Here is a 12,050-nt window from a genome sequence, read left to right on the forward strand (position 1 = left end):
TCGCCACCACCTTTTAGTTCACAAAAATCCTAATTATCTCCATTCTAAAGGTATGTTCTGTTATTCTGAGGCTGTGCCCTCCGGTTCTAGACTGTCCTATTACTGGAAAGAGCCTTTCTACGTCCACTCTATCTGGACCTTGCATTAACTGGTATGTTTCAATATACCACATAGACTTATCCATCTAAATTTCAGCAAGTACTGTCCCAGAGTCTTCAAACGCTCCTCCTACATTAACCCAATCATCCCCAGGATCATTCTCATAAATCTCTTCCAGACCCTCTCCAATGCCAGCACATTCTTCCTCAGATATGATGTCAAAAACTGCTCACAATATTCTAAATGTGATCTCACCAATGCCTCAGCGTTAGTTACATCCTTGCTATTTATATTCTAGTCCCCACAAAATGAATGCCAACATTGCATTTGCCTTCCTTACGACTGCCTCAACCTGCAAATTAACCTTTTGGGAAGATAGTAAATCAGCGGGTCAGGCAGCATCCCTGGGGAAAAAAAGGAATAGGTGACATTTCGGGTCGAGACCCTTCAGACTGAGAGTCGGGGGAGAGGGAAATGAGAGATGTAAAAAAAAGTACAGAACAAATCAGAGCTGGAATTGAAGGCCAATGAGCCCACAAAGGTCTATTGTTGGCTGTGGAGTAGCTGATAACAAGGGGCACGAACAGTGAAACTAGCAGGACGACTACGATGAAGGAAGGGTGGAGAGAGAGGGTTACTTGAAATTAACATTCATACCTTTTGGGAATCCTGCACCAGCACCTTTGCACCTCTGATTTCTGAATCCTTTTGTACCAATTTTTTTTTAAACGATCAGGTCAACAACACACAGAATCTGCTGAGACTGGGCAGCTTGGTGTCAGGCATTCCAACCAGGGTGTTCGCACAGATTAATCCAGAGGTGTTCAAAGAGCTAATCACTGAAGTGACGTTTGTGGAGAACATTGGGGCAGCACCGCAACCGATAAGATTGATTTGTGTTCTGCAGGTGAGTGATGTGGTATCCTCATGGATTTGTTATCATTTGTTTCCTTCTCAATGGTTCTTTACTTTATTGTCACTTGTACCTAGGTACAGTGCAATGCTTTTGTTTTGCCTACAACCTGACCATAATAGATCGGCTGGGCTTATATTCACTGGAATTTAGAAGGATGAGAGGGATTCTTACAGTAGAAACATATGAAATTCTTAAGCGATTGGACAGGCTAGACGCAGGGAAAAAAATCCTGATGTCGGGGGAGTCCAGAACCAGGGGTCAGAGTTTAAGAATGAGGGGTAGGCCATTTAGGACTGAGTAAAAACATTTTCACCCAGAGTTGTGAATCTGTAGAATTCTCTGTCACAGAAAGCAGTGGAGGCCAATTCACAATATAATCAAAATAAAGTTCAATATAGCTTATAGGGCTAACAGAATCAAGGCATGTGGGGAGAAATCAGGAACGGGGTACTGATTTTAGATGATCAGCCATGATCAAATTGAATGGTGGTGCTGACTCGAAGGGCCGAATGGCCTACTCCACCTATCTTCTATGCTTCTATATTTCTAACCAGGTTTAAATCATGTCAAGACCTCACATAGGCAGTGCACATGTGTTGCCACCAGCAGTTACAAATGTTCACAGAACAGTCCTATCTACTGCCTGCCGTTGCACACGGCAGTATCACACCCCCCCCCCCCCCCCCCCCCCCCTCACCCCACCGGGTCCCCCCTTTGTTATCGGGTTCCCCCTTCATTCTTGGTGCCTCCCCCCTCCCCCCCCCCCCCTCCTATTCTTCTTCAGCAGACTAATGATTGTTAACATCCCCATTTGCTGTCACAGACTATTGTTTTGATTTCAGCCAGATTTGGTCCAGTCTTGGGCCAGAGGTCACAGCCTCAGAATGAAAGGAGATGAGGAGGAATATCTTTAGTCAGAGGGTGGTAAATCTGTGCAATTCATTGCCACAGAAGGCTGTGGAGGCCACGTCAATGGATATTTTTCAGGCAGAGTTGGAAATGATTCTTGATTAGTGTGGGTGTCGGGGGGTAATGGGGTTAAGGCAGGAGAATGGGGTTGAGAGGGGGAGATAGATTATCTATATTTGAATGGCAAAGTAGACTTGATGGACTGAATTGCATAATTCTGCTCTTATCACTTATGACCTTTTGAACTTCTTTGTCATTCTAACTCAGGTGCTGAGGAGCGAGAAAGATCCTCAAACGATAGTGAAGAAAATCCCGTCTGTTTTAGCCAAGGAAATCCCTCCTGCGCTGTTAAATTCAGACCTAATTCTTGAAGATGTGAACGACAAGCAGTGGGTTCCCAGTCAGGTAAATGGCAACTGTTTTTGAAAGTTCAATGATGCTTAATGTGAATGGAGTGGTTGCTCAGTGTAGTCACAAGGAACTGCAGATGCTGCTTTACAAAAACAACACGAAGTGTTGGAGTAGCTTCAGCGGGGCAGGTAGCATCTCTGGAGGATGTGAATCGGTGATATTTTGGGTGACCAAAATTGTGGTAGTGGAGAGAAGGGCGGCACGGTGGCGCAGCGGTAGAGTTGCTGTCTTACAGCGCCAGAGACCCGGTTCGATCTCGACTCCATACTGTCTGTATGGAGTTTGTACGTTCTCCTCGTGACCTGCGTGGGTTTTCTCCGAGATCTTCAGATTCCTCTCACACTCCAAAAGACGTACAGGTTTGTAGGTTAATTGGCATGGTATAAATGTAAATTGTCCCTAGTGTTGTTAAGATAGTGTTAATGTGCATGGATCGCTGGTCAGTGTGGACTCGGTGGGCTGAAGGGCCTGTTTCCGTGCTGTATCTTTAAACTAAGTAAGCTGCACAGATATTATCTGACTCTGGACAGATGTTACTTGACCAGCTGGAAAAGAGGTAGGGGGATGCACAATGGTTGGCAAGTGATAGGTGGATACAGGTGAAGGGGGGGAGGTTGATTGGCAGATGGGTGGATAAAGATGATAAGGAGAGAAGAGGAGTGAAATGTGAAGCCAGAGGAAAGGATATGGGTGGAAGGGGACAGGATAATGGAGAAAATGGGTGCTCGGGGAAGAGCGGGAACAAAAGGGGTGGGGGAGGAAGGGAGGGGTTCAGGCTGATATCTAAAATTAGAGAATTCAATGTTCACACCATTGTGTTTAAGCTACCCAAGCGGAATACGTTTATGTGCTGTATGACTCAATCTAGTCGCTAGTTTAGTATATTAATGTTTTATGTGATTTCATCCACAGTCTGCCGTGTTCTTTGAAAGAACTGTCCAAATCAATACCAATTATGACATGTGAGTAATATTTACTAAGTTTGTTTATGTTCAGTATATGCCTGTACACAACGGAATCCTAGATCTAGATCCAGCAAAATACCAGTAAATTCCAACTTGATTGTGTTCCAAGGGAAATAGCTTTAAGTAATTGGTAACAAGGATAACACTGGTTGTTCCGTGAGGGCAAAAACAACTCACAGCCTTTTATGCTTGTGGAGAACTAGAGTCATACAACGTGGGAACAAGCCCTTTGCCAACCATCGATCACCCGATACACTAACACTATCCTACACCCACTTGGGACAATTTTATCAAGCCAATTAACCTACAAACCTAAGTCTTTGGAGTATGGGATCGAACAGGGAAAACCCACGCAGATCACAGGGGGAAGCATACAAACTCTTTACAGACAGCACACGTAGTCAGGATCAAACCAAGGTCTCTGGTGCTGTAATGCAGCAACATGCTGTGCCTCCGTGCCAACCTCTGGCAAAAGCAAAAATAACAATCTTCAATAGCCCTTTGTGACCATGGATCAAAATGGAAGTGTGCACAATTGTCAAGTAAAGAGAGTTTATTGTCATATGTCCCAGCACAACAGTATTGGAAGCATAAATACAGAACAGTTCAGTGTGTCTATATAGCCGAGACCATATATATACACATAAATGAACAGATAAAGTGCAAGAATCTAAGAAACCAACAATTCTCAAGCAAAATAAAAGACATAAAGTGCTGGAGTAACTCAGCAGGTCTGGCAACATCACTGGCCAGATCCATTGTACGTTCTCCTCTTGACCTGCATGAGTTTTCTCCGAGATCTCCGGTTTCCTCCCATATTCAAAAAACTGTGCAGGTTTGAAGGTTAATTGGCTTGGTATAAATGTAAAATTGTCCTTGGTGTGTGTGGTGTTGTGTTCATGTGCGGGGATCACTGGTCGGTGCGGACTCGGTGGGCTGAAGCGCCTGTTTCTGCACTGTATCTCTATCTGTATCACAAGGGAAAACCATGACTTCTGCCGGTAAGTCAGTTTTAGTTGTCACCTGGGGACTTGATCTGCAGAAAGCAGCATTGTCCAGAACTCGTGCCCATGTTGCTTTATGGACGGAGAGAAATAGGCTTAACATTGGTAAGTGAATGACCTAACAAAGCCCTTATTTATTCCAGATTCTCACCCTCTGTCCTGCAAGGCTTCAGCTGCGGTGCGGTGAAGACACTGAATTCCACTTCATTTATCCGACTTGTTCAAACAATGAAGGAGAAAAGGGTTGTGCTTGATGAAAGTCAGGTAAGTTGCTTCACAAGCACCTAATGCAGGAAACATAGACATAGAAAATTGGTGTAGGAGTAGGTCATTCGGCCCTTCGAGCCAGCACCGCCATTCGTTATGATAATGGCTGATCATCCAAAATCAGTTCTGGCTTTTTCCCCATATCCCTTGATTCCCTTAGCCCTAAGGAAGGTAAAAGTGTCTGACTATTACTGCTAACGTGTTGGTTAGGAATAAAGATTTGCTGTCAAGATTAGGTGGGCCCATGGGAAATGGAGAAATACCAATTTGAGAGTAAAAAAGCAAATTGTAAACAGCACGTGGATATGTTGGAGACACAAAATGCAGAAGTAACTCGGCTGGTCAGGCAGCATCTCTGGAGCAAAGGAATAGGTGACGTTTTGGATCGAGTCCCTTCTTCAGACTGAGAGTCAGGGTTGAGGGAAACTAGAGGTATGAAAAGGTACAAAGAAAGATTAATTAAATGAAAAGAACAAATCAATGCCAGCGACGATGATCAAGGAAAGGTGGAGCCCACAATATTCCATTGTGGCCAGTGGAAAAGGTGATAATTAGTAGATTCAAATAGTGAAACTAAGCAGGACGACAGTGAAACTAGCAGGACATCTAGGGTGGCGGAGGGACGGATAGGGGAAAAGCAAAGGTTGCTTGAAATTATAGAAACCAACATGTTGGTATTGGTGCTGGTTTATGTATTGAGATACAGTGAAAAGATTTGAAGTGAGAGGGGCAGAGTTTGAAAGAGCTGTGCGAGGCAAGTGGGGGGGGGGGGGGGGGACAGAGGGAAAGACAGGCAGGGTGGGGTGGGGGGGGGGAATTTACTTGATATTTGCAGGTGCAAAATGAAAAGACAGTCTGAAGAACACATCTGCTTATTAGTTCTCATTTGTGGTGAATGTACAAACCACACTCGCAATACTTTACAATTCCTTTTGGCTAATGTCAATGCTCATCTAATAATTTATCCATTGTATTTCTTGCAGCTGAGATGTATATATTTCAGACAAAATTCTGAAAAGACACCAGTTGCCATAGATGCATTGCCTCCTGATGTTTTGCTATATTTCAAGTAAGTTTTTATTCTTTTAGATCATTCATCGTGAAAGGAAGCCTTATGATGCCATTTCATTGTAATTGTAAAACCATTACTGTCATTAATTGTAAGGCACTAAATTTGTATAAAATCACATTTTTTTCCCTTCTGAATCTTGATATTCTTTGCATTTTTATTTACTGATTTTTACTGATACTCAGTTTTTACTGGTACTCATTTATTAATTTAATTCTAATTTTCACAAGTGTAACTTGACATTTTCTTAAACTGGACACATTGCGCCTGGTATTTTAAAGAGAAACATTGATTAGTTAACAAGATTAATAAATGTATTTCTCACATCGCAGCTCTGCAAACTTCAGAAAATCTCAAAACTGCGAGGCATTCTTCAAAGCTGTTGGAAAAGCAAACATTAATATCTTACCGAAAGGTTCAACTAGAAGGCAAAATCTGTTGGCTAATGCCCTGACATGTTTGGTAAGGATAATATGCCTAATAGTAACCAAAGAGAGCCTGGTGTTTATTCAAAGAAAATAGTGCACCCAATATTCCATTGTAGCTTGTTGATCCATTACTGAAATTCTTATTGTGAACTTTTTTTTCTCTTTGCTTGTTATATTATCTACTGAGGACTGTGTTTATACACTTGGTGTGCTGCTGCAAGTAAGAATTTCATTGTTAAGTTTTGGTACATATGACAATTACATTCTTGACTCCAAAAATACAAAATTGTAAAATTACCTGAAGTACTGTTTCCCATTTGTTTTCCAAATTTACTTCCGACCATTATAATGTAAATCTCTGATGTTACTTCCTCAATATTATCCGTCAATTAGTCATGCAGCCCTTCGGCCCAACTTGCCTATGCCGACCAACATGCCCATCTATACTAGGCCCCCTGTCTGCATTTGGCCCATATACACCTCTAAACATATCCTATCCATGTACCTGTCCAAATGTTTTTGAAACATTGTAATAGTACCTTTGTAATTAAGGCCTTTGTTATGTCATGTTAATGTACTCTTCATTGATATAACGTGTAGGAAGGAACTGCAAATGCTGGTTTAAACCGAAGATAGACATAAAAGGCTGGAGTAACTCAGTGGGACAGGAGGCATCTCTGGAAAAAAGGAATGGGTGACGTTTCCCATCGCCCAATGTCACCCATTCCTTTTCTCCAAAGATGCCGTCTGACCCGCTGAGTTACTCCAGCTTTTTGTGTCTATCTTCATTGATATAAGATTGATTGCATTTGTGTGGTAAAAGGGCATTTCAATGATGGTTTAATAATAGTCATTTTGTTGCAATTGCAGGAAGTTACAGGCAATGATCTCTCAAGGAAGAGTGTGACAGTACTGGGTGGATTGGTCTGTGATCTCTCAGCCTCAGTAATCCTGGAATCTGATATTTCCATTCTGGATCAATTAAAGAATTGTATTTCATACTCGGAAAGTCAAAAGACTGCAATCGAAGCAGTACTGCAGAGTGGAAAAACCAGATACAGGTGAGTTTGGGATTCATATTGGACACATGCAAAATCAGCAGTAGAGTAACCACTCTTTTATCTGTACAAGTATTTAGTTTTAGTTTTTTAGTTTAAAAAATACAGTATGGAAACAGACCTTTAGACCCACAGAGTCCATGCTGACATTTGATCACCTATTCACACTAGTTCTATGTTATCCCACTTTCACATCCACTCCCTAAACTCATTTTAGGTCATGGGCCAGTTTGGGCAAAATGTAACTTCATGCGGGCCGGAGAAGTTATGCACGCGCGAACACACAAAAAGCTTTCGTTGCCTTGGTTTTTTCAACCTGCTCTCATGTGTCCCAGTCTCTGCTATAACTACAAAGTGTTTCACTTTATGAATTTTGTTTCTTATGAAGATTGCCTAGCAAGCATTACTTTTATGACTGGTATTCACTTAGTCGTAAGCTACAAGAAAGTTGCGACGAGAGAGAGAAAATACAATGCCATTTTGCCTAGGGTTGTTTTGGGAGCCATACTGTTTCCATTAATAAACCATTTGATATCAAATATTGGCAGACACAAATGTAGACCTAACGAAACAAATTGTAAATGTAGGCTACACAACTGCACCTAATTTTTATTAGCCTAGCTTCCAGCAATTCAACTCAGACAATGAACACAGTTAGCCTCTAACTTTTATTGAAGTGATCACATTTACAATGATATAGTCAGAAAATGAATGAATCACAATATTACCACATTCAATAATTCATAATGCATTTTGCTTGCATATCGCAGTGCTTCGAATAGAGTCATTCAATTTTTACTTGCTGTTTCCAGACAGCTGACATCTCTTGGTTTTAATCAGCCTGCCATCATCAGGGACCAGTTTCTGGGCAATTGTGATTTTCATGTCATTTAGATATCAGTGTGTCAGCTGCGAGCAGTTTGGATTTGTTAATGTTCATTATGGAGAGGTGTCTGGTCTGGGGTGGGGTGTCTGGGGTTGGGGAGTGTCTCGTCTGGGTGGAGGGGGATGTCTGCTCTGGGAGGGGATATCTGGTCTGGGTGTGGGACTGGAGTTGGGTGTCTGTTCTGGGGGGGGGTGCCTGGTCAGGGGGAAGGGGGTCTGGAAAGAGGGTGGGGTGACTGGTCTGGGAGGGTGAGGTGTATGGTCTGGGGGGGGGGGGGGCGGCGCGTCGCGTCGGTGGTCGCCAAACCCAGGTGATGCCCTCACGTGCCGGCGGCGGCCGGTGTCCGGTGTCCGGAGTGACACTGTGCTCCGTCCTGAGGGTCGGAGTGAGGAGGCAGTCGCCGATGAGCCGGTCGCCGGAAGCGTCCATGACAGCGCCAGGGGGTGTCTGCGCCCAGCCCGCGCGCACGTGCAGTAGTCCACACCCCGCCGCCGTCGCGCGCGCGCAGTGGTCTCCAACCGCCGTCGCGCACGCGCAGTAATCTCCAACCCGTCACGCGCGCGCAGTGGTGGTCTACCCCCACCCCCCCGCCATCGTGCGCGCGCGCAGTGGTCTCCAACCGCCGTCGCGCAGGCGCAGTGATCTCCAACCGCCGTCGCGCACGCCCCCCCCCCCCCCCCCCCCGCGCCATCGTGCGCGCGCGCAGTGGTCTCCAACCGGCGTCACGCGCGCGCGGTGGTTCCCGCCCAAAGGAGCCGCTCGAGGCACCGCCACCCGCATCAAGTGAACGGTTTAAATGAAAGATTATAGAGCAGAGGGTTTAAATGTCCATTCTCACCTCTGTCCCGCTGAGCTACTCCAGCGTTTTTGCATCTGTCTTAGGTGTACAGATACAGAATAAATGATCGTGAACATACTTTTTTTTTCCCCTTTCAAAAATCATCCCGTAGGCCTGGTGCACTGGCCAGTTGTTTGACACCCCTGCCCGGCCCAACACACATGGGGCAATTTGCAAATGCTAATTTTAATTTCCAACCCCGCACGCCTTTGGGATGGGATGTGAGAGAAAACCGGAGCAGCTAAGGCGGAAACCCAGGCACTCACCGGGAAAACATGCAAACTCCTCATAGACAGCACCCGAGGTCAGGATCGAACCCAGGTTTCGGATGCTGTGAAGCAGCAGCTCTACCAGCTGTGCCACTGTGCTGCCCTTACGTAAGATTAAATGCGAGACTTCATTTTAATAATGGAGTTACAAGGAAAGGCTGATCCCGGAATCTTGAGCAAATCACAGTGCTGAAGAAACTCAGCAGATCTGTCCAGCTTTCTACCCTCTATGACAATCAGTCTGAAGAAGGATCCAGACCCGAGATATTGCCTGTGCATTCCCCCCACAAATGCTGCCTGCCCCACTAAGTTCCTTGGGTACAGGCTGCAAATATGTCAGCTGGGGCCGACTTGCAATATCTTTTATCTTCCATTTATGCAATCTACGAACGAGAAAGAAATTGATGCAGTGCAAAAAGTTAACGTTACGACAAAATTATTTGTGAATGTCTTGCCAGTGGGCTTTGCTCGTGCTTTACTAATAGGTTAGTTTGAAGGAGTTATTGTGAAGATTAGGTGTCCATTTGAGGCTTAAACGTGTTCATTTTTTAATTGTTCAAGATGCTGACTAGATCATTTCTATTTGGAGCTACTTATTATGTGAGGTCCATTCCAAAGGACTCACTGTAAAAATCTATCACTTACATTGATTTTTTCTGTTTGCTTACAGTGCCCCTTCATCATGGTCATCAACCACAATATACGAATTAGGAAATTTGCCTTTGACTTTGACTAGCACTTGGAGAGAAGTAAATCCGGTATGTTTAATTCATAGAGTGTAAATCACAAATATAAACTCAATATGATTATGGAATCCACTTGCACTGTTTCTCAGTCATGCCTGCTGATATCTGAACCCCACCATTTTAACCAAATATAAACACCTCTCCTTGTCTACTCTTTGGCTCAGTCTCTGCTTTTCCAGAGGAGAATGACACAAAGTGATGGAGTAACTCAGCAATATGGATTATTGATGTTTCGGGTCAGGACCTGAAGAAGGATCCTTGCCAGAAATGTCACACACTAGGGACAATTTACAATTTTTACTGAAGCCCACAAAACTATGTCTTCGGAGTGTGGGAGGAAACCGGAGCATCAGGAGAAAACCATGTCAATTACGGGGAGAATGTACAGCCAGCACCTGTAGTCAGGATCAAACCCGGGTCTCTGGTGCTGTGATGCAGCAACTCTACTGCTGTGCCTCCACACTGCCCCTGCAGTGGAATTTCCAATGATTCCGACAGGAATGAAGATCAAAAAACTGCAGATATAACCATATAACAATTACAGCACGGAAACAGGCCATCTCGGCCCTTCTAGTCAGTGCCAAACATTTACTCTCACCTAGTCCCATCTACCTGCACACAGACCATAACCCTCCATTCCTTTCCCGTCTATATACCTATCCAATTTATTTTTAAATGATAAAATTGAACCTGCCTCCACCATTTCCACTGGATGTCATTCCACACAGCTACCACTCTGAGTAAAGAAGTTTCCCCTCATGTTACCCCTAAACTTTTGTCCCTTAATTCTCAAGTCATGTCCTCTTGTTTGAATCTTCCCTACTCTCAGTGGGAAAAGCTTATCCACGTCAACTCTGTCTATCCCTCTCATCATTTTAAAGACCTCTATCAAGTCCCCCCTTAACCTTTTGCACTCCAAAGAATATAGACCTATCTTGTTCAACCTTTCTCTGTAATTTGTGTTGAAACCCAGGCAACATTCTAGTAAATCTCCTCTCTACTCTCTCTATTTTGTTGACATCTTTCCTATAATTTGGCAACCAGAATTGTACACCATATTCCAGAATTGGCCTCACCAATGCCTTGTACAATTTTAACATTACATCCCAATTTCTATACTCAATGCTCTGATTTAGAAAGGCTAGCACACCAAAAGCTTTCTTTACCACCCTATCTACATGGGATTCCACCTTCAGGGAACTATGCACAGTTATTCCGCGATCCCTCTGTTCTACTGCATTCCTCAATTCGCTACCATTTACCATGTACGTCATATTTTGATTTGTCCTACCAAGATGTAGCACCTCACACTTATCAGCATTAACCTCCATCTGCCATCTTTCAGCCCACTCTTCCAATTGGTCTAAATCTCTCTGTAGACTTTGAAAATCGACTTCATTATCCACAACACCACCTATCTTAGTATCATCTGCATACTTACTAATCCAATTTACCACACTATCATCCAGATCATTGATGTATATGACAAACAACAGTGGACCCAACACAGATCCCTGAGGCACCCCACTAGTCACCGGCCTCCAACCTGACAAATAGTTATCCACCATTACTCTCTGGTATCTCCCATTCAGCCACTGTTGAATCCATCTTGCTACTCCACTATTAATACCCAACAATTGAACCTTCTTAACCAACCTTCCATGTGGATGCTGAAAATTTGAATTGAAACAGAAGATGCATGTAAAACTCAACAATTGAGGACCTGATTTTCTTCCCACAGATGCTGCCTGACCAGCTGTTTTACCACAATTTTCCGTTCTTACGGAGAACTGAGCTGAAGGGAATATCATCTGAAGTTGGGCATATAAGAGAGGGGTTTGGAATAGATTAATGGGCAGGATGACTTCTTGCAGCTCCACAAAATAATTAGTAAAGTTTTCCCCCGAGTATTCCGTAGATAGCAGGAATTGTATTATTATTGTCACATGTACCAATGTACAGTGAACAGCTTTGTTTTGTATGCTATCCAATCAGATCAGCATGTCAGGGGTTAGGGGGAGAAGGCAGGAGAATGGGGTTGGGAGAATGAGGTTGGAAGTCGACTCCGCCATTCATGTTTGGATGACGGAGTAGACTTAACACTCGATAGGCCGAATGGCCTAATTTTGCTCCTGTAACCTATTAAATAATCAGGTGTACATAAATACATTTGAGTAAAATTCAA

The 12,050-nt window shown here is 43.7% G+C and overlaps 1 protein-coding gene across 1 annotated transcript in view; it reads left to right on the forward strand.

Annotated features, from left to right (window-relative positions):
* mslna (mesothelin a) overlaps positions 1 to 12,050 on the forward strand; it is an 86,498-nt gene that overhangs the window by 65,044 nt on the left and 9,404 nt on the right. Inside the window, exons 37-44 of the mRNA XM_055651086.1 lie at positions 836 to 1,006; positions 2,192 to 2,329; positions 3,248 to 3,297; positions 4,448 to 4,568; positions 5,555 to 5,640; positions 5,973 to 6,102; positions 6,939 to 7,129; positions 9,790 to 9,877. Of these exons, the coding sequence (XP_055507061.1) occupies positions 836 to 1,006; positions 2,192 to 2,329; positions 3,248 to 3,297; positions 4,448 to 4,568; positions 5,555 to 5,640; positions 5,973 to 6,102; positions 6,939 to 7,129; positions 9,790 to 9,877 (975 nt within the window). The remainder of the gene's footprint in view (positions 1 to 835; positions 1,007 to 2,191; positions 2,330 to 3,247; positions 3,298 to 4,447; positions 4,569 to 5,554; positions 5,641 to 5,972; positions 6,103 to 6,938; positions 7,130 to 9,789; positions 9,878 to 12,050) is intronic.

The sequence above is a fragment of the Leucoraja erinacea genome, chromosome 20 (genome assembly GCF_028641065.1).
Source record: "Leucoraja erinacea ecotype New England chromosome 20, Leri_hhj_1, whole genome shotgun sequence".
Classification (NCBI taxonomy): Eukaryota; Metazoa; Chordata; class Chondrichthyes; order Rajiformes; family Rajidae; genus Leucoraja; species Leucoraja erinaceus.